The 26,774-nt window shown below is 46.2% G+C and overlaps 1 protein-coding gene across 1 annotated transcript in view; it reads left to right on the top strand.

The window, feature by feature from the left end:
- The window catches only part of NLRP13 (NLR family pyrin domain containing 13), a 38,016-nt gene that overhangs the window by 4,119 nt on the left and 7,123 nt on the right, over positions 1-26,774 (top strand). Inside the window, exons 2-8 of the mRNA XM_087871058.1 lie at positions 7,602-7,963; positions 12,090-12,158; positions 17,621-19,208; positions 21,569-21,733; positions 23,199-23,366; positions 23,809-23,979; positions 25,310-25,480. Coding sequence (XP_087727184.1) covers positions 7,663-7,963; positions 12,090-12,158; positions 17,621-19,208; positions 21,569-21,733; positions 23,199-23,366; positions 23,809-23,979; positions 25,310-25,480 — 2,633 coding nt within the window. The 5' untranslated portion in view covers positions 7,602-7,662. The remainder of the gene's footprint in view (positions 1-7,601; positions 7,964-12,089; positions 12,159-17,620; positions 19,209-21,568; positions 21,734-23,198; positions 23,367-23,808; positions 23,980-25,309; positions 25,481-26,774) is intronic.

Genomic DNA, 26,774 nt, shown 5'->3' with positions numbered 1-26,774 from the left:
GTGCGTGTGTGTGGCTGTGGCTGTGCGTGTGTGTGGCTGTGGCTGTGCGTGTGTGTGGCTGTGGCTGTGCGTGTGGCTGTGGCTGTGCGTGTGGCTGTGGCTGTGTGTGTGTGTGTGTGTGTGTGTGTAGATCTCCTGTTCCCTCCCCTTCCTCCTGATCACTGAGCTTAGGGACATTGCACATCCCAGGGGTTGTCCTCTGGTTGAGGGATGAAGGCAAACTTTGAGCAGAGCCAAGGGTCCTTGAGGTTTGCTGCTCAGGGTGTTCCAAGGAGAGGTAGAGACAGACTCAGAAAGTGTTTGTTTGTTTTAAAGATTTGGCTATTTGATAAAGAGAGTGTGAGCACAAGCAGGGGAAGCAGGAGCAGACGCAGGAGGCAGAGGGAGAAGCAGACTCCCCACTGAGCAGGGAGCCCGATGCAGGCTCGATCCCAGGACCCTGAGATCACGACCTGAGCCGAAGGCAGGTGCTTAACAGACTGAGCCACCCAGGTGCTCCTAGACTCAGAACTTCTTAACGGGTTTCTTTTTTGCATCTAGGAAATGAACCACTGGTGGGGACCGAGGTTTTGGGTAGATCAACTGGCTTCTGTTTCTGATGTTCCATTTGCTTCCAGCTCCTTTGTGCTCAGGGGGCAGATATTTGAGCAACAAAGAGCCCTTCACTTAGACTTGGGAGCACCTTCAGTCTACATGGGAAACAGATGAAAATATTGTCAGTGGGGCCCCACCCCAGACTGATTATATCCACATTCCTAAGGATGTGGGGGCAGAGCAGACCTAAATCTTGTCTTTTTAAAGCTGCTCACCTGATTCTAAACAGCCCTGATGCACATCAGAAAGACCTAGGCTTTCATACATACAATGGAATATTCCTCAGCCACCAGAAAGGATAAATACCTACCATTTGCATCAACATGGACGGGACTGGAGGGGATTATGCTAAGGGAAGTAAGTCAAGCAGAGAAAGACAATTGTCATATGGTTTCACTCATGTGGAACATAAGGAATAGCACAGAAGACTGTAGGGGAAGAGAGGGAAAACTGAATGGGAAGAGATCAGAGACGGAGACGAACCATGAGAGACCCTGGGCTCTGGGAAACAACCTGAGGGTTGCGGAAAAGGTGGGTGGGGGATGGGGTGACTGGCTGACGGGCATGAAGGGCGTGGTGTGATGAGCACTGGCTGTGATACGCAACTAATGAATCGCTGAATGCTACATCCACAACTAAAGGTGTACTATGTGTTGGCTAATTGAACTTAATAAAAGAAAATCAAGTGTGATTTCCATGCCCTTTTGTTGGCACGTTCTTACTCTGGGGACATTTCTTCAGCCTGAGACAGAACCTCGTCCTTACCCCACACACTCTACTTTTCCGCTAATGCATCTTAAATGCTTTCTTCTTCATCAAACTTTTTTCATAGTTTTTTTTTTTTTTTAATTGAGCTGAAATTCACACAACATACAACCATTTCAATGTGCACATTTCGGGGGTGCTTAGTACATTCACAGCCTTGTGCAATCATCCCCTCTAATTCCCTAAACACCTTCATCACCCCAAAGGAAACGTGAACCCATTAGGCGGTCACCCCACCTTCTCCCGCCCTGCAGCCCCTGGCAGCCACCCACCTGCTTTCTGTCTCTATGGGATTACCTAATCTGTGCATTTTGTATACGTGGAAGCATGCAATGTGGAGCCTTGCGTGTCCGGCTTCTTTCACTGAGCACAGTGTTTGAGATTGATCCACACGGTAGCAGGGATCTGAACCTGCCGCCTTCTATTTTATGACTGAATAATAGCCCACCGTGTGGATACATCACCTTTCATGCCCTCACGTGTCAATGGACGGTGCTCCGCCGTCTGTGTTTTGTGAGCTGTGCTGCTCGGAACGTATGTGTACGAGCGTTTGCTCATCTGTCCTCCGTTCTTTGGGCGTGGACACCCAGGAGTGCAACGGCTGCACTAGAGGCTGACTGCCGACTTCTTCTTCACTCTTGAGGCTAAGCTAGGTTGAATACTCTTCCCCTTGTGTTAACCGCTGTTCAATAAATACTTGGGTGCCCGCAGTGTGTTGGGCGGTGTTGGAATAAAATGGTGAGCGGGACCAAACCTTGGTGTCCTCCTTGTTAGACTGGAGAGCTTGCAGCAGGGCTGGGTTGTTTGTTTGTTTTTTTTTTCCATAACTGTCATGAGGTAGGCACTCAAATATTAGGCAGAACCTTATGAACTTTCTGTCCATGTGGCTATGAAATTGCGGGAATCTTGGCAGTCTGTTCCTGCTCCAGCCTGGGAGATATTGAAGTAATTCTGCAAGGCAAGGCTCAGATGCACAAGGCTGTCGCTGACTCATTGTGCGGGTCTTAGCACAGTGATCTTGCACTTCTAGCAATCTTGGATTTCCTTGGTTCTTCTTTGTGGAAATGTAACCTGTGTAAGGCATGGATGTCTTTTTTTTTTTTTTTGGGGTTTTTATTTAAATTTGGGTTAACACAATGTAATATTAGTTTCAGGTGTACAGTTTAGTGATTCACAACACTTATTTCACCCAGTGCTCATCACAAGTAAACCACAGACATCCGTAAGTATACAGTGTTGGGGGAAATAATTAACAACAAAAGCTCCTGCCAACCCAGAAAACCTCTGCACAAAATTAAGAGAAAGTTTTACTTATTTTTTTTTAAAGATCTTTTATTTATTTATTCGACAGAGATAGAGACAGCCAGCGAGAGAGGGAACACAAGCAGGGGGAGTGGGAGAGGAAGAAGCAGGCTCATAGCAGAAGAGCCTGATGTGGGGCTCGATCCCAGATCGCCGGGATCACACCCTGAGCTGAAGGCAGACGCTTAACCGCTGTGCCACCCAGGCGCCCCTTGAGAAAGTTTTATTCTTGAATAAGCATGAAGCCGGACTGCAAAGTGCGTCACAGGCAATCCACTGAAGAGAGCACAAAGGCGGATAGAAATTTCGCCCTTCTCTTAAAGCCGGAAGATACAGCAAGTTACATGCATGTTCTCAAGATACATGATACCTGGTCTTAAAGTACGAGGACTTGTATAAGAGTTACGGCAACATCTGATACGTGTATTTCATCCTAAATTTACCTGGTAATTGGGGTGACCATTTGTGTGAGCTAATGGTCTTTCCCCAAAAAAGTAATGAAACTTAGAGCTCCTCTAGGGTAGGCAGGTAATCATGGCATGGAACCAGGACCTAAAGCATCCTGGAGACCAAGGGATGGGGTGCTATCTCCCCTGGCATTTACGGCTCAGGGGTGGTAACACCAGCAAGAGGCGATGCAGACTTCTCAGGTATTTCTGTGCATCTCAAAGGGGGCAGAGAAAGAATTTATACTGAGAAGTTTGCTAAAGAAATGTCTTAAGGAAAGGAAGGGGCAGCCACTTGTCTACTTCCTGGTTCTAGGATTTTACTTTTTTTTTTTTTTTTAATTTAAGATTACACACATAAGTGATACCATGCAGTATTTGTCTCTGTGTGGCTTATTTCACTTAGCAAAATGTCATCCAGGCTCATCCACGTGGCAGGGGATTGGAAGATGGAGGAGATAGGGAGAGGTTGGTGAGAGCGTACCACTTTTGGCTATAAGATGCGTAAGATCTGAGGATCTAATGTAACACAGGGGACTATACTTGATAACACTGTAGTGTATAATTGAAATTTGCTGGGTGGAACTTCAATGTTTTCACGTGTGCATATAATCGAGGTGATGATGTGGTAATTCACTCGATGAGGGGGAACCCTTCACAATGTATACATTTATCAAATCACCACAACATACTCCTTTAAGTATCTTACAGTTTTGTCAATTATACCTCGATAAGATGGAAATTTTAAAATGAGGAAAATCCGGGGTGCTTGGGTGGCACAGTGGTTAAGCGTCTGCCTTCGGTTCAGGGCGTGATCCCGGCGTTCTGGGATCGAGCCCCACATCAGGCTCCTATGAGCCTGCTTCTTCCTCTCCCACTCCCCCTGCTTGCGTTCCCTCTCTCGCTGGCAGTCTCTATCTCTGTCAAATAAATAAATAAAATCTTTAAAATAAATAAATAAATAAAAATGAGGAAAATCCTTTCCCCCTTTTACACCAGTGAGAAAAATTGTTAACTTTTTAAAAATTTAAATTCAGTGAGCCAACATAGTACATCGTTAGTTTTTGATGTAGTGTTCAACGATTCATTAGTTGTATATCACACCCAGTGCTCATGACATCCTGTCTTCTTTATCCATTCATCTGTTGGCGGACATCTCTGCTCTCTGTTAACTTTTTTTAATTTTTTTTTATTATGTTAGTCACCATACAGTACATCCCTGGTTTTTGATGTAAAGTTCGATGATTCATTAGTTGCATGTAACACCCAGTGCACCATGCAGTATGTGCTCTCCTTACTACCCATCACCAGTCCATCCCATTCCCCCACCTCCCTCCCCTCTGAAGCCCTCAGTTTGTTTCTCAGAGTCCATAGTCTCTCATGCTTCATTCCCCCTTCTGATTACCCCCTCTTTCTTTATCCCTTTCTTCCCCTACCGATCTTCCTAGTTCTTATGAGAAACCATATGATAATTGTCTTTCTCTGCTTGACTTGTTTCACTCATTTGTTCAGACTTGTCCTGATAGCAGCTTAAGGCCTTCTGCATACAGTGCAATGCACCCTCTCCCTATTCGACCCTGAATATTTCCAGTGCTCTAGAATGCCTCCCAGTGCCCCTCCCAGGATCCCCCAGAACTAACCACGATTCTAAGTTGTATCGTGGTGGGTTAATTTCTGAGCTTCATATAAAGACGTTATGCAGTGTGTACCTGTTGTGATCTGTTCTCTTCTGCTCGACTAATGATCGTGAGGTTGATTCGCGCTCTTGTATGTGTCGGTTGGTGGGTTTTATCTTTATTTCTGTATAGAATGCCATTGTATGGATGGAATACATTTCCACATTGGTGGAAGTTTGGCTTCCTCCCCGTGTTTGACTGTCACCAGCTAGAGTTGCCGTAAACACTCTTGTCCGTGTGTTTTGGACGCGTACCTGGGAGGGGAACTGTGGGATCTGTGCCCTTGTAGCTCTAGGATTTGCTGTCAGGGGGCGGTGCACAGAGGCTGTATCTTCTCACACTCGTGCGGGGGAGGCGTGCTTATTCTGGCTGCACACCAGTGACGGCACTGCATGTCGGCCCTGAAATTCCAGCTCCTCCAGGTCGGGGTAGAATTCTTTTCTTGTGGCTCTAACGGGAATTTTCTGAGGAGTCCCCTTCATGGGCCATTTGCATAACCTCATGTGTGAGATGCCTCTTGAAGTGTTCTTTGTTTGTTTCAATAAAGCTTTATTTACAAGTGTTCTGACCATTAGTAAAATTAGGATGTTTGTATCACAGTTGTTGGGGGTAGTGTTCTATATTTATACCTCAGTTAGGTCGAGCTGGTTAACGATGTGGTTCCAATGTTCTGTATCTTGTACTTTTTCCTGCCTGTTCCCTTAAACCTTTAATCTCCAGTTCACCATCTTTTTATTTCTATTTTTGCTTTACGTAATTTGAAGCTATGCTACTAGGTACATAAAAATTTAGAGCTTCTCTATCTTCCTGCTGGACCGGTCCTATTATAAAATGTCCTCCGTGTTTCGTGACAAATTTGCCTTTAAATGTACTTAGGTAATGTTACAGCTATACTTGTTCTGATTAGGGTGTGAACACTGCATTTTTTTTTCATATTAACTTTAAATGTTCTATGCTTTGATACCTGTCATCTGCCTTTCACTTTTTTTTTTTTTAAGATTTTATTTGTTTATTCAACAGAGATAGAGACAGCCAGCGAGAGAGGGAACACAAGCAGGGGGAGTGGGAGAGGAAGAAGCAGGCTCATAGCGGAGGAGCCTGACGTGGGGCTCGATCCCATAACGCCGGGATCACGCCCTGAGCCGAAGGCAGACGCTTAACCGCTGTGCCACCCAGGCGCCCCTGCCTTTCACCTTTTAATCCAGTTTGACACTTTTCTTGAGTTAGTACTTATCCCATTTATGTTTCTATGATTGCCAACACCTCGGGGTTTTGCTATGCCCTCTCGCTCTTTGTTTTCTGTGTTTTTATTCTTGTCATTTTCCGAAGGAATTAAGTATTTTCTGTAAGTTACACATTCTCTTGTTACCGTGGTTACTGTAGAGAGTTCAGTATTTATCTCTGACAGGTGGTTTGCCTGAGATGATGTCATGAGGGGTCAACACAAGAATCAGGGAGCAGCTGAGCTTTCTTTACTTCCTCTCATCCTGTGTCACCGCCTCTGTTTTACCCCATATGTTAGTGTCTTAATATATGAATAAATAAATATTTATGTATTTTGTTTATTTTATTTATATTTTATTATATATATATTTTATATATATATTATTTATTATATATTTTAATATAATACAACATATTATTAAGGTTTAATATTCTTGCATGGTCATCCCCACATTGACCATTTCTGTGTCTCTCTTTATGTTCTGTCATATTTTTGTCTGAAAAAGTTTTTAGGTAGTTTTTCGTGGGGTGTGTGTGTGTGTGTGTGTGTATTTGCTGGCAATGAATTCTGTCTGCTTTAAAAAATTTTTTTTGAAATTTCCAGCTTTATTGAGGCAAGATGGACAAATATTGTATATATTTAAGTTGTAGGTGATTCTTCTTAAAGATGTACAACATGGTGATTTAATGCACATGTTCATTGTGAAATGATCCCCACAATCAAGCTAGTTAACACACCCACCTCACATGGTTACCTTTTCCGTGTGTGGTGAGGACACTTGAGATCTACTTTCTTGGTGAATTTCAAGTACGCACTACTAACCATGGTTGCCATGCTGTACCCTAGGTCCCCGGAATTATTCGTCATGTAACCGAGAGCTAGTAACTTTAGACCCACAGCTCACCAGCCCCTGGCAACTCAGTGTTTGATTGAATAAAAACTTTAAAAATGAAGATAAAATAAAGATGTTTCCAAAGCCCAGTTAACACACAGTGTGACGTTTGTTTCAGGTGTGCAGTATAGCGATCCCACACTTCCATACAACACCCGGTGTTCATCACAAGTTCCGTCCTTAACACCCGTCACCTGTTCCCCCCAGCATCCCCTCTGGTAACCATCAGTCTGTTCTCAATAGTTAAGATTCTGTATTTTAACTTCATTTTTAAAGGACATTTTTACTGGACATGTAACCTAGGTGGGCAGGGCATTATTTTTCTTTATAGCAATTTAACGATGGCATTTCATTGTCACTTTTATTCAGTCGAGATGACTGACACACTGTGTGTCACTGGTGTCTTAGAGAATGCAACGAGGGTGACCGATCGTAGTGGAGAATGAGTGTTCAGTATTGCTCTTTCCTCTCGGTGTGCCAGCTCCAGCTCTAGGCTCCGGTGGGGCACCCAGAGCAGACACCGTCTCTGTCCCAAGGGAGTTTACATTCTTGCGCCGGAGAGAGAGAGAGAGCGCGTGAGAGAGACACGTGTACAAACACAGAGAGCAGGAAGTGGTACTGGGAGAAAGTAGAAAAAGTGTGTAGATTTGTTTCGGAGGAGCTGAAATCCTGGCTCACGGTTTCAACTCTCTTCTCTACAGGTTCCGTTCTGTGGGTGTAGGAGTTCCTGGGCGAAGCTGGGAGTCTTGAGTGTTGGGCAAGATGAGCTCCTGCGAGAATGTCTATTTCGACAACGGTCCCTATGATAAGCTGCTGTCTTACCTCATGGGTCTGGATCGGTCTCAGCTGGAGGAATTCAAGCTGTGCCTCCAGGCCCCAGAGCTGCTGCTGGAGAACTTCCAGAAGATCCCCTGGGCAAACTTGAAAGCCAGTGATCCCATTAATCTGTTAAGTTTGTTGAGTGAATACTTCTCAGAAAGGCAGATATGGGAAGTGACCCTCAGCATCTTCGAGAACATGAATCTGACTCCATTGTGTGTGGAAGTTAGAGCAAGGCTGAACGGTGAGTGGGTTCACGGGAGGGAGGGAGGGAGGGACGGACGGACGGACGGACGGACGGATGGATGGGAGGGAGGGACAGACGAGCATGTGCCTGGTGCTCATGGGAACAAGGAGATTGTTGCTGGATTTTTATGGGGGCCTACCCAATTCCTAGCTACCCCTACGAAAGAATCTCCCTGCTGGGCTATGAAAGTTTCAGGTAGCGGTGGAAAGGCTACAAAGATCCGGAGCTCTAGCCTGGGGGGGGGGGGTAGGGGAACGGTGATTCCCTCAGTTGTGTGGAGAGGTACACTCAGTTGTGTTGCAAACCTTCTTTTGAAAATACAGCTCTCCTCCTGGAGGGGAGTGGATGGGGGGACGGGGTAACTGGGCACTAAGGAGGGCACATGATGTGATGAATGCTGGGTGTTATTCACAAGTGATAACTTATTGAACACTACATCTGAAACTAATGATGTACTAGAAGCCGGCTAGCTGAATTTACATTAAGAGAAAAAAAGAAGGGGGTTAATCAGAAGGGGGAATGAAGCATGAGAGACTATGGACTCTGGGAAACAAACTGAGGTCTTCAGAGGGGAGGGGGTGGGGGAATGGGATAGACTGATGATGGGTAGTAAGGAGGGCACGTATTGCATGGTGCACTGGGTGTTATACACAACTAATGAATCATCGAACTTTGCATCAGAAACCAGGGATGTACTGTATGGTGACTAACATAATATAATAAAAAATTATTATTAAAAAAAAAAAAAGAAAATACAGATTTCTTCCAATGCAGCTGCAGTATGAGGGAGCTATTTGAGTATAACCGGAATTTCATGTTTGCTTATACAGGATCCGTTTTCCTACAAGGGAAACACTAGGTAAATGCCAACAAAACAAAACAAGAACACTGCACCCAGCTGAGCCAGGCCATGAAGGAAAATACAGCATGTACACACGCATACACACGCCTCAAACATCTACCCCTACCCTAGCACGAGCCACGCCCACCCAGAACTTACTGTCTGATTTTATTTTTATTTTTTTATAATAATTTTTTATTGTTATGTTAGTCACCATACAGTACATCCCTGGTTTCTGATGTAAAGCTCGATGATTCATTAGTTGCATATAACACCCAGTGCACCATGCAATACGTGCCCTCCATACTACCCATCACCAGCCTATCCCATTCCCCCACCCCTCTCCCCTCTGAAGCCCTCAGTTTGTTTCCCAGAGTCCACAGTCTCTCGTGGTTCATTCCCCCTTCTGTTTACTGTCTGATTTTAGGTGGCTCTTTCCACTTCCCATAACCTTCCCACACCCTCAAGGAAACGTCAGGCTTCCCCCCCACCCAAGGTCAAGTGCGTGCTGTGTCCGTAGTCTCAGGCGGTAGCTTGCTCACTGCCTGCTGTGCTGTCGGACCGTGTGGTCTTGAGCGTAGCGCCGATGTGTTGCATAACCAGTTAGCAAGTGTGGAACTGTGCGATTATTTTTGTTTCTATCATTTTCCCGAAGGTATCGCTGATCCCATTTTCCTACAAAATAAAAACCCACGTGGTTTTATCTAGTTTTCTCTCTGCAGCGAGCCTTGGAGGGCCACCGGAGGGCAGAACCAGCTGTCTCTGAGACCCGTGCAAAATGCTCTAACTTTTGCTGGTACCTGTTAGGAGCCGGGCCTTGATCCCAATGCCTCCTGTGAATTTGGACTTAGGACCTCCTTCTGAGTGAAGACTGTTTTCCAGTTTTGTAGACAAGGAAACTGGGCCCAGAGCTCAAGTGAGTTGCCCAAGGTCACAGAGCTGGTGACTTGAACCCAAGTAGTGGGTCTTCAGAGGCTCTGTACTTGACCGTATATGGCATCTCTTGCCCCAAAATGAAGGCATGAGTTCTAAGCAGTAGGGGTGGGCGCTGGCCACATGAGAGCTCCCACCCCGGAGACTCTGAGTCCTGGAATTGCAGGCTCTGTGTATCTCCTGGCAGGCAGGAGGCTGGGTAGGGACTCGATTTCCCTGTCCACCCCCCCCTACCCTTCCTCTGTTCCCTTCCCCCCCTCGTCCCCCTTCATTTGAAACCCCTCCTTTTCTCTTGTGTAGAACAGGCAGGTATTGAGCGGAGAGCTGGAGAATGGAGCCTAGAATCCTTAAATCCTGTTTTAGACTGGTGATCCCAGAGAGAGGCGTTTGCATGGAGGAAAATGCCATTAAAGGAAGAACCTCCTTTCTGGCCGCCGGTCCTGTACGAAGCCGCAGAGCCAGACGTGGCACACTGAAGGAGCCCGTTCTTCTGGTCCTTATTTGGTTCCCACTTGGCCTTCTGAGGGGGCGTGGCACGTGAGGATACCTCGTCAGGGGGAAAAGCCCTAGACCACATCATCTCCCTGGCGATGTGCGTGATGACGTAAAGGTCCAGGGGTCAGGACAGCTTCTACTTCCCCCTTGGTTCCATCTCCTAGGAAATGTGGCACGACAAGAGTCTCTGTGCTTGAACGATGCTGTGTTGTGGGTATGTGAATGCCTGTGTGTCTGCGGGCACATGTCTGCTATCTTTGGGGGGCCCTGGGTTTAGGAGCTCAGGTTTGGTGTCAGAGTGCCCGGATTCAAAGCCTGGTCTGCTTAACCAGCTGTAACCGTGAGCAAATGACTCACACTGGGCCCCTGTTCTCTTCTTGAAAACCCGGCCATCTGTACCTACGTCTGAGTTTCTAGGAGGAAATGTTTAGATGCTGGGGAAGTTCTCACACATTCGTTTATCTTCGGGGTGGGTTTTTCTGGATTCCAGCTGCTAGTTTGAGACGATGCCAGATGGGCAGTATCAGAACTGGGAATGTCTTTGTCATTTCATGGCACATACCTTCCACCCTACCCAAGACTATTTCAACAGATTTTGGGTTGGCGAATCTGTCATTCAACAGGCTTTCCTAGGCAGACAAAGGGAAGTCAGAATTGGGATTTTTTTTTTTTAAAGGAATTGGACTTAAATTCTAGGTTGTGTTGGCTCTTTTCGTAGGTGGCCCCAGCTGGATCTAGAGCCTTGAGAGTAATGTACATAAGTATGGATTGTGGCAGCGAGGCTATAGTCTGGAGGGATTGCATCACCGGGTTAATGTGCCACAGAGGAATGCAGTGTGTCGTGCAGCTGATAAACGGAGCCAGGGATGAGGGATGATCTTGGCTCACTGCGCCATGCTCATAAGATTTCCCATTCAGGTTCCTTGCTGCTGGGAGAGCTGACCTAACCCCGGACAGACCCCACAGGTAGGCTCTGTGGGTCTCCACAGAACTGGTGGTTTTTTTGGCCAAGCTCGCCGTAGTGGAGAATGACAGGTGGTAGTTCTTCAAAGGACCGTGGGGCATGAGGAGGAAGCCCGGGACCCAGCTGGCTACCCAGATCGAGTCCTGCGAACCTTGACAACCAGTGGACTTAGAAACGTTAGAGCCACGTCTCCGTTAGAGCTGTTATCCCTTACGGGGCATTAGCTCACAGCCGCTGAGCCTCGGGTAGTGGAATAGGAGTTTCTGCTGCGTGAGTTCGACTTGGAAGGGGCGCTTTAGCTCATGAGCATTCAGAGAGGTTTTGTGAAATTACATAGAGCGAGGCTCAAGTTAGAACCCAGTTCTTGGTGCTTTTATTCCTATGGTATTCTGGTATCCAGAAACAGTAGAGTGGTTTCTATGCGCTGGGCGTTGTTCTGCATCCTTGGGGCAAGTGAGCCAACAGAGGCTAGCCATTTGTGTCCCTCGTTCAGTGGGGTGAAGAGAGGTACTGAACGTAAGAAATACGTACACTACATGGTGTGTTAGGAGGTGGCAAACGCAATGGAGAGAGAGAAAGGTGAATGGGGAGAGTCTCGGGGGTGCTGTAGGGATCAGGGACAGTACTAATCAGGACTGCCCAGCACCGTCGAGCTAAAATTTGAGCCAAGACTTGGAGGTGAGGCAGTGAGCCCTGTGCGTGTGGGCAGAGAGCGCTCCTGACAGGGGTGCCTGGGTCCAAAGTACTGCAGCTGATGGAGCTGGAGGATGGGATTCGTTTGTCTGTTCAGTCTCCAGCTTGCCAGCAATACTTGGCTCTGCGGAGAGCATCCATCACTGGCCGTTTTCAGCGTGGGTATCTCACTATCCCCCTGTCACTGTTTGTTTCAGAAATGGCACAGTCATGGGAACCCCAAGATCCAAACCAAGAAGCAGCAGAGATGCCAGAAGAAGAAGGAGGTTCGTATCCTCCTTTATGGTGCTCATGGCTAACTTGCTTGATGGGGCATCCATTTATTGGGTCTGTAACTGCCACCACCTCTGAAATGTCCTTCTATTTATAGCTTGTAGGAAATGATACCATTCCCGACCTGTTCTTGCACTGCTGCTCGCTGAATAATAAGTTGCTGTAAACTGGATAGTTTCTCTGACTCCATTCTCTGTTCTTAGATACCAGTGTCTGTTTCTGGACTTTGTAATTTTGTTGCGTTAATAGGTAACGGCATTTTCTTTTTGTACCAGGTGACAGAGATTTTCGTGTTGACAAAGTAATACATGCAGCTATGGAATGGGTTTGGTTTTAAATATATGTGCTGCTGTTATAATCCAGAATGAATCACGGAAACCTAAAACTTGTAGTGAAAAACGTCGATCCATTGCTCAACCCTTGAGTTCTATTCCGCAGAAGCAACTATATGCCACCCTTGGCTGCCACTTTCACTATCTCTGTGATCAAAAGGGATTAATATCCACAGCGACCTCTTGGTTTTTCAGTCCATTATCAGGGAAGCTAAATACCTCTCCAATTATTTTCGTGGCGCAATCAGCACTCAGTGTCATGGATATAAATCAGTGCTGAGCCACATGATACATCAGGAATATATGCTATTCTTTTTTCCCTAGGGCTGCCATGATAAATTTCCACAAACTGGCCGAAATAACAGACATTTACTCCCTCACCGTTCTGGATTAGTCCAAAATGAAGGTGTCAGCAGGGTCATGCTTCCTCCTGGGGTCCGCGGGGAGCCTCATCCTTGTTTATCCGGCTTCTGGTGGCATTCCTGGGTTTGTGGCCACATCCCTCCAACTTCGGCCTCTGTAGCCACATGGCCATCTCCTGTTGTGGGTCAGAACTCTGTCTGTTGGGAGAATACATTTGACTCCAGGACAGTTCCTCTCCTCAAGGTCCTTACATTTGCTGCACAAGGTTCCGGGCATGAGGATGTGGGCATATCTATTTGGGGGGGGGTGTCACTGTTCAGCTCACTACACATGCCTTCTTGGGGGAATCATTGCCTGTTTTTGAGTTAACAATTCCTTTTTAAACTTTCCATGCAATTATCCTCTCCAAATTCTTTGAGAAGCATAATGTCATCGGGTATAACAAGGAATCCATCCGCTCCCTCGTCACTATTTCTAGATAGTTACCTGGAGCTGCACATCCTTCCCGAGTCGGTATCAGTTGCCACGTATTTCCCATCCCAGGACTTGATTTAATCTCAAATTCCGTTTTCTGCTCTCAGATGTCCCCTCGTTGCCTAGCTTCTACGTCTGTCTGTCTTTCTCACCACTGCTTCCGGGGACCCATTTTGTGATAACTTAGAAAAGTCAGTATGAGGAAATCTGTTTGAGAGCTTGCTGGTAATTTCCCTAGTGCACCGGTGTTGAATGGCTTGGGTGTAATTGTCCAGTTTGAGAAACCTTCTCCCTCAATGTTTCTGGTGTTCCAATGTCCTCTAGGGCCCGGTGTTGATGAATGTTGATAACTTGTGATTTTTAAAAAATATTTATTTATTTATTTATAATTTTATTTTGTTGTATTAGTCACCATAGAGTACATCCCCAGTTTTTGATGCAGTGTTCCATGATTCATTATTTGCATATAACACCCAGTGCTCCATGCAATACGTGCCCTCCTCACTACCCATCACCAGCCTATCCCATTCCCCCACCCCCTCCCCTCTGAAGCCCTCAGTTTGTTTCCCAGAGTCCACAGTCTCTCATGCTTCATTCCCTTCTGTTTACCCCCCTTCATTCTTCCCTTCCTTCTCCTACCGATCTTCCTAGTTCTTATGTTCCATAAATGAGTGAAACCGTATGATAATTGTCTTTCTCTGCTTGACTTATTTCACTTAGCATTATCTCCTCCAGTGCCGTCCATGTTGCTGCAAATGTTGTGTAATCGTTCTTTCTGATGGCTGAGGAATATTCCATTGTATATATGGACCACATCTTCGTAATCCAGTCATCTGTTGAAGGGCATCTCGCCTTCTTCCATGATTTAGCTATTGTGGGCAATGCTGCTGTGAACATTGGGGTGCATATGGCCCTTCTCTTCACTACGTCTGTATCTTTGGGGTAAATACCCAGTAGTGCAATTGCTGGATCACAGGGTAGCTCTATTTTTAACTTTTTAAGGGACCTCCACACTGTTTTCCAAAGTGGCTGTACCAACTTGCATTCCCACCAACAGTGTACGAGGGTTCCCCTTTCTCCACATCCTCTCCAACATTTGTTGTTTCCTGCCTTGTCCATTTTTGCCATTTTAACTGGCGTAAGGTGGTATCTCAATGTGGTTTTGATTTGAACTTCCCTGATGGCTAATGATGTCAAACAGTATTTCATGTGTCTGTCGGCCATTTGTATGTCTTCATTGGAAAAGTGTCTGTTCATATCTTCTGCCCATTTTTTAAAAATATTTTTAAAAAATATTTTGTTAGTCACCATACAGTACATCCCTGGTTTTTGATGTAAAGTTCCATGATTCGTTAGTTGCATATAACACCCGGTGCACCATGCAATACATGCCCTCCCTACCACCCATCACCAGCCTATCCCAATCCCCCACCCCCTACCCTCTGAAGCCCTCAGTTTGTTTCCCAGAGTCCATAGTCTCTCATGCTTCATTCCCCCTTCTGTTTAACCCCCTTCATTCTTCCCTTCCTTCTCCTACCGATCTTCCTAGTTCTTATGTTCCATAAATGAGTGAAACCATATGATAATTGTCTTTCTCTGCTTGACTTATTTCACTTAGCATAATCTCCTCCAGTCACATCCATGTTGCTGTAGATGTTGTGTAATCATTCTTTCTGATGGCTGAGTAATATTCCATTGTATATATGGACCACAACTTCTTAATCCAGTCATCTGTTGAAGGGCATCTCAGCTCCTTCCATGATTTAGCTATTGTGGACAATGCTGCTATGAACATTGGGGTGCATATGGCCCTTCTCTTCACTATGTCTGTATCTTTGGGGTAAATACCCAGTAGTGCAATGGCTGGATCATAGGGTAGCTCAATTTTTAACTTTTTGAAGGACCTCCACACTGTTTTCCAGAGTGGCTGTACCAACTTGCATTCCCACCAACAATGTAGGAGGGATCCCCTTTCTCCACGTCCTCTCCAGCAATTGTTTTTTCTTGCCTTGTCAATTATTGCCATTCTAACTGGCATAAAGTAGTATCTTAGTATGGTTTTGATTTGAATTTCCCTGATGGCTAATGATTTTGAACATTTTTTCATGTGTCTGTTAGCCATTTGTATGTCTTCATTGGAAAAGTGTCTGTTCATATCTTCTGCCCATTTTATGATTTGTTTATTTGTTTCTCGAGTATTGAGTTTGAGAAGTTCTTTGTAGATCTTGGATACCAGTCTTTTATCTGTAGCATCATTTGCAAATATCTTCTCCCATTCCGTGGGCTGCCTCTTAGTTTTTTGGACTGTTTCCTTGGCTGTGCAGAAGCTTTTTATCTTGATGAAGTCCCACAAGTTCATTTTATCTTCTGTTTCTCTTGCCTTTGGAGATGTGTCATGAAAAAGGTTGCTGTGGCCGATGTCATAGAGGTTGCTGCCTATGTTCTCCTCTAGGATTTTGATGGATTCCTGTCTCACATTGAGGTCTTTCATCCATTTGGAGTTTATCTTTGTGTATGGTGTGAGAGAGTGGTCAAGTTTCATTCTTTTGCATGGAGCTGTCCAATTTTCCCAGCACCATTTATTGAAGAGACTGTCTTTTCTTCCACTGGATGTTTTTTCCTGCTTTGTCAAAAATTAGTTGCCCAAAGAGGTGGGGGTCCATTTCTGGGTTCTCTATTCTGTTCCATTGGTCTATGTGTCTGTTTTTGTCCAGTACCATGCTGTCTTTGTGATCACAGCTTTGTAGTACAGCTCGAAATCCAGCATTGTGATGCCCCCAGCTTTGTTTTTCCTTTTCAACAATTCCTTGGTGATTCAGGGCCTTTTCTGGTTCCATAAAAATTTAAGGACTATTTGTTCCAGTTCTTTGAAAAATGTCATTGGTATTTTGATCGGGTTGGCACTGAAAGTATAGATTGCTCTGGGTAGCATGGACATTTTAACTATGTTAATTCTTCCGATCCATGAGCTGAAATGTTTTTCCATCTTTTTGTGTCTTCTTCAATGTCTTTCAAGAGTGATTTGTAGTTTCTAGAATATAGATCCTTTACGTCTCTGGTTAAGTTAATTCCGAGATAACGTATGATTTTTGGTGCTATTGTAAACGGGATGGATTCCCTAATTTCTTTCTTCAGTCTCATTGTTTGTGTATAGAAATGCCACTGATTTCTGAGCATTGATTTTTGTATCCCGCCATATTACTAAATTGCTCTATAAATTCTAGTAGTTTGGGGGTGGAGTCTTTTGGGTTTTCCATATAGAGTATCATGTCATCTGCGAAGAGAGACAGTTTGACTTCTTCTTTGCCGATTTGGATACCCTTTATCCCTTTTTGTTGTCTGATTGCTGTTGCAAGGACTTCTAGTACTATGTTGAATAATAATGGCGAGAGTGGGCATCCTTGTCGTGTCCCTGATTTTAAGGGAAAGGCTTCCAGCTTTTCCTCATTGAGAATGATATTGGCTATAGGCTTTTCATAGATGGTTTTTATGCAATTGAGGAATGTACCCTCTATCCCTACACTCTGAAGGGTTTTTATCAGGAAAGGATGCTGTATTTTGTCAAATGCTTTTTCTGCATCAATTGAGAGGATCATATGGTTCTTGTCTCTTCTGTTATGTTCTGGCACATTGATTTGCAAATGTCGAACCACCCTTGCGTCCCAGGGATGAATCTCACTTGGTCATGATGGATAATCCTTTTAATGTACTGTTGGATCCTATTAGCTAGGATCTTGTTGAGAATTTTGGCGTCCATATTCATCAGGGAAATCAGTCTGTAATTCCATGAGGCCAGTATTACCTTGATCCCCAAACCAGGCAAAGACCCCATCAAAAAGGAGAATTACAGACCAATTTAACTTGTGATTTTTTACATTGTCTATGACCCATGACCTATCTTTTACACTATGAAAGCTTGTGGGGTCTGCTACCCCTGTGTTCTGAGATGTCACAGGGTCACTAGGTTTCTGTTCCTTTTTTTTTTTTTTTAAAGATTTTATTTATTTACTTGACAGAGAGAGAGAGAGAGAGAGAGCCAGCGAGAGAGGGAACACAAGCAGGGGGAGTGGGAGAGGAAGAAGCAGGCTCCCAGCGGAGGAGCCTGATGTGGGGCTCGATCCCAGAGCACCGGGATCACGCCCTGGGCCAAAGGCAGACGCTTAACGACTGAGCCACCCAGGCGCCCCCCTCCATTTTTTTTTTTTTTTTTAAAGAACTTACTATTCCTAAGGCCAGAATTCATTCTGACCATTGTTGTGTTCTGTTTTGCCTCACTTCTGTTCTAGTTCACAGAAGAAGGTACAGAGAGAGGATGAAGGCTAAAATATTAATGATGTGGGACAACATGCCTTGGCCCGAAGGCCATATATATCTCCGCAATGTGACTGAGAAGGAACACGAAGAACTGAAGAGCCTTTTGTATCCTAACAGGACTGGAGCCCAGCCACAGACTATTGTCTTAGAGGGAATAGCGGGGGTCGGGAAGACCACCCTGGCAATGAAGGCCATGCTGCACTGGGCAGAGGGCTTTCTCTTTCAGCAGAGGTTCTCCTATGTTTTCTTTATCAGCTGCCATAAAGTTAAAGATATGAAGGATACCACGTTTGCTGGCTTGCTTTCCTGGGACTGGCCTGACTCCCAGCCCCCCATCGAAGAGCTCATGAGTCACCCTGAAAGACTCCTGTTTGTCATCGATGGCTTTGAGGAACTGGACATGCCCTCCGACTTGGACGACAGCCCACCGTGTACAGACTGGTGTCAGCAACTCCCAGTCAACAGAATCCTGTTCTACTTGTTGAGGAAAGAATTGGTTCCCATGGCTACCTTACTGATCACAACCAAGGAGTATAGAACCAAGGATCTTAAAAAGTTGTTACTGCATCCATGGTTTGTCCAAATCTTAGGGTTCACTGAGGGAGACCGGGAGGAATATTTCATCAGGTACTTTGCTGACCAAAACAAAGCTAAGAATATCTTGCGTTGGGTAAGAAAAAACGAAAAACTGTTTAATCTCTGCTCTGCCCCCATCGTGTGCTGGACCGTGTGTTCCTGCCTGAAGGAGCAGATGGCAAGAAATCCTTGTTTCCAGCTAAGCACCCAGACCGCCACCAGTCTGTACGTCTACTTTTTCTCCAGCTCGTTTGCCAAAGCAGAGGTGACTTTGTCGGACCAGAGCTGGCCAGAGCAGTGGAGGGCCCTCTGCTCTCTGGCTGCAGACGGGATGTGGTTTTGGAATTTCACATTTGCAAAAGAGGACCTCACACGCAAGTGCCTGGAAGCATCTCTCATTGATTCTCTCCTCAGTTCGAATATTCTTCGAAAGGTCAGTGACTGTGAGGAGTGTGTTACTTTCACTCACCAGAGCTTCCAGGTGTTTTTGGGGGCCATGTTCTATGCACTCGGGGGAACGAAAGGATCTGTTGGCAGTCCTGCAAAACATGAAGAGATGAAGGTGCTACTGAATGATGCTTTGGCTGACAGAAACTTCTATTGGAATCAGATGGCTCTTTTTTTCTTTGGTCTTTTAAAAAGAAACTTGGCAGGAGAGCTGGAAACTACTTTGCGTTGTAAAGTGAGTCGCAGGATGACGGATGAATTATTAGAATGGGCAGAGGAATTAGAACGTTATGACATTGTCTCCAACCGTTTTGAAGTCCTGCACTTTTTCGCGTGCTTGTATGAGACTCAGGAGGAAAATTTTGTAAGGCAGATTTTGAGTCATCTCCTTGAAGCTGACCTTGAGATTTCTGGAAATCTACAACTCCAAGTTTCTTCATTTTGCCTAAAGCACTGTCGAAGGTTAAGTAAGCTAAGGCTTTCTATCACCGTTCCCATCCCTCATACGGAATTGAGTCTCAACGTGGAGAGTCCGGAGTGAGTAATGCAAATCATTTCCCTCCCAGGTTTCTTCCCAAGTTTAGGTTGTTGTGTTATCATTCGTTATGATTGACCAAACCTTCTAGGTCACTCCAACCCAGGAGACCATTTCCCTTTAGGTGTCATAAAGGATTCCTCGGCTACTTCCGTACGATCTGCTTTGAGGTAAAGCTTCTGTCTCAGGCCCAGCATAGTGAAGATGTATGTGCCAGGCGTTGTGCTAAGACCTTCTCTTATCTGACTGATGCCCGTTGTTGAATGGAGGGCGGAGTGTTATTGCCATTCACAGATGAGAAAACGGAATAAAAACAATTTGCTTACATCAGTGGGGCCACTAAGCAGGTGAGCCTGGATCAGTACCCAGGTCTCTTCCAGAGCTCCGGGGCTCCAGAGCTCAAAATGCTGGTGCCTCTCCTTTGAGCATGAGTTGGGGTGGGTACGGGTCCAATGGTGTCAATTATATCCTGAAGTTTGTTACGAAGAGTTTGTCCCTTTGTCTCCTGGAGGAAGAATCCCACAAATACTTAAACTATCTTTGGTTCTTACCCTATGACCTTTCCCCATTGCTGACACTGTTGACTTCCTGCCTAGGAGGTAAAGAGATCGGAGTGTTCTAATTATTTCAGGCCCTAGGGGTGTTTTCTGAACTCCTCTCATGAAACGGGCAACTATGTGTTCACAAATCCTTTCTGGTTTAACCTTCAGACCTACAAAAAGAATACCAGTTCAATTTTGGTTGTACAAATAGAAATTCTGAGATGACTAATCTCTTGGTGTTCATCCAGATTGGAATATTAGTAAGATGTTTCCTCTTGGGGTCTGGAGTCCTAAATGTTTAATATAGATTGGCTGTCATTTGTCCAGTCTTAGATTCCCTAAAACCTAAATAGGGGACCTTATTTAGGTAGCATTTGCTGTTGGCTTATGTAAGTGTCCTCACTACCAATTGTTTTCCCAAGGATAATGCCATTTATTGTAAGGATCGATACTCCATAAACGATATTCCTTACCTTACACATACTCACCCTAAGGCTGAAGGAGATTCCATGGCTTTCCTAATGGTGATAACAGATCTTTTTTTTTTTTTCTTTAGTCTAACTTTTTTAAATGATTTTTTTATTATGTTAGTCACCATACAGTACATCCCCGGTTTCCGATAACAGATCTTCTGATGTGAAGGTCAGTCCCTGTTTCACTCCAGTACAGCTTCTTTTCCGCAGTGGTTTTTAATTTTGTAGCTCAGAATTACATGGGATGTTAAACATATGACTACATGGGCATGTGTACACACACACACACACACACACACTAAGGCTGGAAACAACCACTCTAACAACGCTATAATTCTGGGCTCCCCATCTAGAACTTTATATCCTTCAGGTGCTTTAATGTGTTCTTTGTTTCACTTTCTTCACTGGAGATCAAGTTTAATTCATGACTTGGATGCTCTTTTATTCTTGGAAAGGTTAAGAGCCTACCACATTAAGGAAATACTAAATAATGAACATTTTTAAGGTTCAGTTAGCCAACGTATAGTACATCATTAGTTTCTGATGTAGTGTTCAGTGTCTCATCAGTTACGTATCACACCCAGTGCTCTTCCCGACGCCATCGCTCCTTAGTACCCATCACCCGCTTACCCATCCCCCATTCCCTCCCCTTCTGTAACCCTCAGTTTGTTTCCCCAGAGTCCAGAGTCTCTCATGGTCTGTCCCCCTCTCTGATTTCTTCCCATTCAGTTTTCCCTCCCTTCCCCTGTGGTCCTCTGCTCTATTCCTTATGTTCCACATATGAGTGAAACCATATGATAATTGTCTTCCTCCGCTCGACTTATTTCACGTAGCATAATCCCCTCCAGTTCCATCCAGGTCATTGCAAATGGTAGGTATTCATCCTTTCTGATGGCTGAGTACTATTCCATTGTATGTATAGAATTCTAATAACCCTCCTAAGTTCTAAATATTTGCATAAATCTTTTAAATTATAAAATCCTACGAGGGTTTTATTATGTACATTGAGAGAGAGAAAATTGGGTCACAGAGATTAAATCATATTATAGGTAGGGCAGCTCTGAATGGATCTTGGGTCTGTCTGACTTGAAGTCTGAACGCGTTAGGATTATACCAACAGCCACCTCACCTCACTTCCGTGGTTGCTTTCCTCTGAAAAGGATGGTTGAGCATTGTTGTAATAAAACATGTAGCACTTTAAGAACTATACTTTTGGGGTCCCGATTTTCCTGCCCCGTACTCCAGCAAATTCCTTCACTCGCAAGGGTCTGTTTTTGTCTCCCGCAGACCACACTCCGAGTATCAGCTGAGGTTCACGTCAGTAACCCTTCTTTCTCTCTCATAAAGGACAAGCATGCATTCCAAGATACATCAGTGGCAGGATATTTGCTCCGTGTTTTGCAACGGGAATGTGAGTGAGCTGGACCTGAGTAACAGCAAGCTTAACGCTGCTTCGATGAAGAAACTCTGTTACGAGCTGAGAAATCCAAGGTGCAAGCTCCGAAAACTGACGTAAGCGTGACACACAGTTTGAAAGACTCCAGCAGAGAATAAGCCAACATTTTTCTTTTGATGATTGCAGTGAGTATCTGTTTTCCAGAAAGTAAGCTCAGGTGCATGGGATAATAAACTTGTTTGTATGAGTTCAGGCAAAGACCTGGTACTCGGGCGTGAGTGACCTCGCATGAGCGGTACAGGTAGACGAACTGATTTTTCCGTAAGACCTCCACGTGAGACTGCTGTTCTGAGCTGAATGTGAAGGAGTGGAGAACTTGCAGGACGCGATCGGGACAAAGCACTGAAGGAGAGCCGGAGCTTATGTGGAGTCCGTGTGAAGCGTGGGGTCTTCAGGAAAGTGGGTAGTTTGTGGTGAAGCATTTGCTCATTCGACGGATATTTAATGAGCATTTCTTCTCCATTCTGAGGTTATAGCCACGAGCAGAAAGGATAATCCCTGTCCTCGTGGAGCCTACAGTGTTGGAGAAACAAACTTACATGAACAGAGTAGTGTGTGAGACAGCGAGACGTCCCAAAGCAGGAGGAAACCTGTTCAGGGACTCAGGGTATGGAAGAGGAGGCATTGTGTTATTAGACAGGAAAAGCAGAAGGGCCTCTCCTATCTAGAAGATATTCGAATAAAGACCTACTCATTGGAGCTGAAGCATTGTTTTGGACCGAAACGTCTCACATGTAAATAGAGATCACAGGGTCCCAAATCCGGCTTGAAGGTGGGGAAGAATGGAGGTGGCCATTGAAGGAGAAACTGGGGAAGGGCTACCTGACTGAGGACAGACTGAATGATTCTTCAAGTTGGGGAAGGTGTTGGGCTGGATGCTTTGCAGGCCCCGCCAACCAATTCTGTCCTACAGTCCCTCTGCAAATCTGTGCTACCTTGAGGTCTGACCGTCAGATGCATGCACCGATTCCGTGAGTTAGGAGCACAAGATCTGGCGGCCACGATTGTCCTCAGACCTCAGTGTGTTGTGTGAGCGGATCAGACACGCAGGAGGCAGCCTTAAACATCCTTTTATTAGGATATGGCTTTTTTTCATCCTCCCTCCCTCCCCTCTGTTTGGTCTTATCACTTAGTCCTAAAGATGAGAACTAGATTCAAGAAAAATCAAGAGGAGAGAGGTGTTCTCATCAGACCTTTCTGGGGTGGTGTGGGGGTTACCCCCTGCCCAGAAGAATAGGCAGCTCCAGGGTCTCTTGGGGCAAACTTGGTGGGAGAGGGGATTGATTCCTGGTCTAATACATCGAACTGAACTTCAATTTTTGGATCTCTCTTATATGCGTATATCCTTGAAGGAGGGGGTGCGTGTGTGTGTGTGTGTGTGTGTGTGTGTGTGCGCGTGTGCACGCGTGTGCATGGGTGCGTGGTGTGTGCAGTGTGTGGTGTGTGTGTGTGTGTGGTGGAAAGGCAAGATGACGTACTCCCCTCCATGAGGCCAGGCTCCTCACTTCCTCTTTTCCTCAGGTGCAAATCAATAACTCCTGTGAGGATTCTGAAGGAGCTCGTCCTTGTCCTACATGGTAACAAAAGGCTGACCCATCTGGACTTGAGCTCGAACAACCTGGGAGTTCCTGTGTCCACGATGATCTTTAAAACCTTGAGGCACTCAGCCTGCAACCTCCAGTCTCTGTGGTGAGTCTCTGGTGTTCCAGATCTGTCCTCAGGGTCACCCCCAGGCTCAGGGATGCATGGGGAGGACAGGACTCAGCACGGCGTCCAAAGGTCGTAGAGAAGGATGAGCAAAGGGAACGGGTGCGTGGGTACAGCGCAGGGCTTCGTGACACTTAACGTCTACCAGACCCGCCTGAGGGGCCGTGTTAAAGTGCAGGGTCCTGGAACCCGCACCCTGAGACCCGGCAGGGCCGCTGGGGGGCTTGAGAGCTAGCATTTCTAGCAGGCTCCAAGGTGGTGCTGGACCGTGGACACAGGCTCAGGGGCACCGCGTTGGAGGCCATCCTGCCTGGGGGGACAACGAGGAACAAGGAGAAATAAGCTTTGTTGTGGAACAAGGGGGCCTCCGAATGAAGACCCCTCTTCCCGGGAGTAACTGCCTGTCTTGGGGCCCCTTTGGTAGGTTGGAATCGTGTGGCCTCACCCCTCTGATGTGTTGTCGCCTCTTCCGGGAACTCAGCAAGAACTCGAGTGTGAGCTTCCTCAGCCTGGGGGACAATGATCTCGCTGGTACGGAGGTAGAAAGTCTGCAAGAGCCATCTGGGACGTCGAAGTCCTCCCTGAAGGGGCTGTCGTAAGTCTTGCTGCCTTGTCAAAATAGGGTCTTTGCAAGGTTAAGTGGCAGGGTGGGGTGGGGGACCCCTGTTGTAGGTCCCTACCTACTGACGTGTTCCCTGTCTTTGCTCTTCTCCACTGTGTCCTCAGGGCCCCATCTCAGCCAGCTTTGCCTCACCTTGATTATGGGTAACTCACCGGCCAGCCTCCCCTAAACCCAGTGGTTTTATTTTTTATTTTTTAATATTTTGATTAACTTATTTCAAAATTTTTAAATTTAAATTCAATTAGCCAACATATAGTACATCATTAATTCCAGATGTAGTGGTCAATAATTTATCAGTTGCATATAACACCCAGTGCTTAAAGATTTTATTTATTTATTAGAAAGAGGGAACATGAACGGGGGAGAGGGGCAGAGGGAGAAGCAGACTCCCCGCTGAGCAGGGAGCCCCACATGGGGCTCAATCCCAGGACCCTGAGATCGTGACCTGAGCCGAAGGCAGATGCTTAACTGACTGAGCCACCCAGGCGCCCTATTCTTTTTTTTTTTTTTTAAAGATTTTATTGAACACTGCATCAAAAACCAATGATGTACTGTGTGGTGGCTAACTTAACATAATAAAAAAATGAAAATAATGTTTCATGTCAAAAAGGTAAAAAAAAAAATAGAGCATGAGAGGTAGTGGGGGGTGGAGAGGGAGAGACACAGACTCCGCAATGAGCAGGGAAAACCCAGTGTTTTTTTTTTTTTTTTTTTAAAGATTTTATTTATTTATTCGACAGAGACAGCCAGCGAGAGAGGGAACACAAGCAGGGGGAGTGGGAGAGGAAGAAGCAGGCTCCCAGCGGAGGAGCCCGATGCGGGGCTCGATCCCGAAACACCGGGATCACGCCCTGAGCCGAAGGCAGGCACTTAACGACTGAGCCACCCAGGCGCCCCAAACCCAGTGGTTTTAAACTGGGGGTGATCTTGTCCTCCAGGGGACATTTGGCAATGTCTGGACACTTACTTGGTTCTCACGATGGGGAGGGGAGGATGCCATTGGCATCTAGTAGGGGAAGACCTAGGTACGATTACTATCCTTCAGTGCACTGGGGGACCCCCCGACTCCCCACCCCTCCCCACACCAGCACCACAAAGAATGATCTGGCCCAAAGGTCAGTAGGGCTGAGATGGAGAAGCCTTACCCTGACCCACCTTTTTCTCCTTAAAACTTTTGTTCTTTATCCAGTTTGATCTTTTAATGATGTTTGGGTCGCAGATGTGTGTCCCAAGGGACTGGGAGTTTGAGCAAGAAAGAAAGTGGGCAGCGCGGGGGCTCACACGGCACTTGTACCTTGAACAGCCTGGAGAAGTGCAACCTGTCAGCCGCCGTCTCTCAGGATCTGGCCTTGTACTTCACCAGCACCCAGAGGACAGCTCGACTGTGCCTGGGATTTAATCCACTCCAAGATGAAGGCGCGAGGCTCCTCTGTGCTTCCCTGACTCACCCCGAGTGTGCCTTAGAGAGACTGGTGTAAGTTCCTCTTGGTTCCATTTCTGGAAGGGACTCTCCTTGGGGGTGGGCATGGAGGAAAACAATAGGTCCTTCATTCAGGACCCATTTGTATCGTGGAACATTAACATGCATGGAGCAATTACTCCATGTATTAGGCACCATTCTAGACACAGGCTGAGTAGCACCCCAGATTTGCTGAATCGTCTCTGGCGGTTGTGCCAAGGAATTCAGTTTTAGCAGGGACACCAGGAAATTATGGTCTGGTCAGCCGATATCTGAGCTCCTATCTCTAGATGCAGAGCTGGGCACCCTGGTGGGGGTGGGCGAGAAGACACACACCCGCCTGGGTGGAGGACGTAGATTTGTGAGTGAGTTTCCAAAAAACTAGCTCAGCAAGGAAGAAAAGCGAAGTGGAAGGAGTAGACCAGGAGTGGTGGGCGGGTTTCCTAGTTAGGTCTTCTCTCACCAACCCATCAGAGGTGGTGACACTGAAGCCACCAGACATTGACTGAAGAAGCCACACGCAGAGAGAAGGAAGAAGAGGGCAGGAGTGAGCTCGGGGTGTTGTGGGAACAGCAAGACATCTAGTAAGGCTGGGGTAACACGAGTGACGGGGATGAGGGGTGAAGATGAAGCTGGAGAGGCAGGACGACGCCTGGAATATGCCCGGCAGTGACGGAATCGGTTTTGTTTGGAGGTGGAAACATTGTCTGAGGACCGGAGTGTACACGGACATTCTCCGAACGATTGCCTGGGCTGCTGTTGAAGGGTGGACTGTGATGGAAGCAGGCAAGAGGATGACAGTGAATTGGGCGGGGTGAGGTGGCAGGATTTCGGGGGACACCTGAAGGTAGAGCCAGTAGGACTTGCTGAGGCATTAGTGTGGTTTGGGAAGGAAAGACCCAAAACACCTGCAGGCGACGGGCTTGGCCGCTGGGTGAAGGGTGGTGCCATTTTCTGACATGGGGAAGACGGGGAAGGATGTGGTTCGGGTGTGAGGAGTTTGGGCCGGGACACGGGAGCACGAGATGCCTGTTAACCACATGGAGATGTTACGTGAGCACGTGCATGTAGGACTGTAGGTTTCCAGGGGGTTGCCGGGGTGCGGGGGTGAGGGGTAGGTGCCAAGTGAGAGTTTGCAGATGGTTTCTACTTCAGCTGCCCTCTGCTGCTCTGCGGCACGTGGAATGGGGGGGAGATGGGTTTTCCTGGACCGGATGTCGTTCAGGTGAGAATAAAAGGGTAAAAAGGCCAAGCGTCTTGAGGTGCATCCAAGGGGGTCAATGGTGAAGGACCGTAGAATCTGAGCTAC

This window comes from Ursus americanus, chromosome 21, assembly GCF_024610735.1.
Source record: "Ursus americanus isolate L20-20 chromosome 21, mUrsAme1.1.p, whole genome shotgun sequence".
NCBI classification, from domain to species: Eukaryota; Metazoa; Chordata; class Mammalia; order Carnivora; family Ursidae; genus Ursus; species Ursus americanus.
This window is presented reverse-complemented; position numbering and strand designations above follow the sequence as displayed.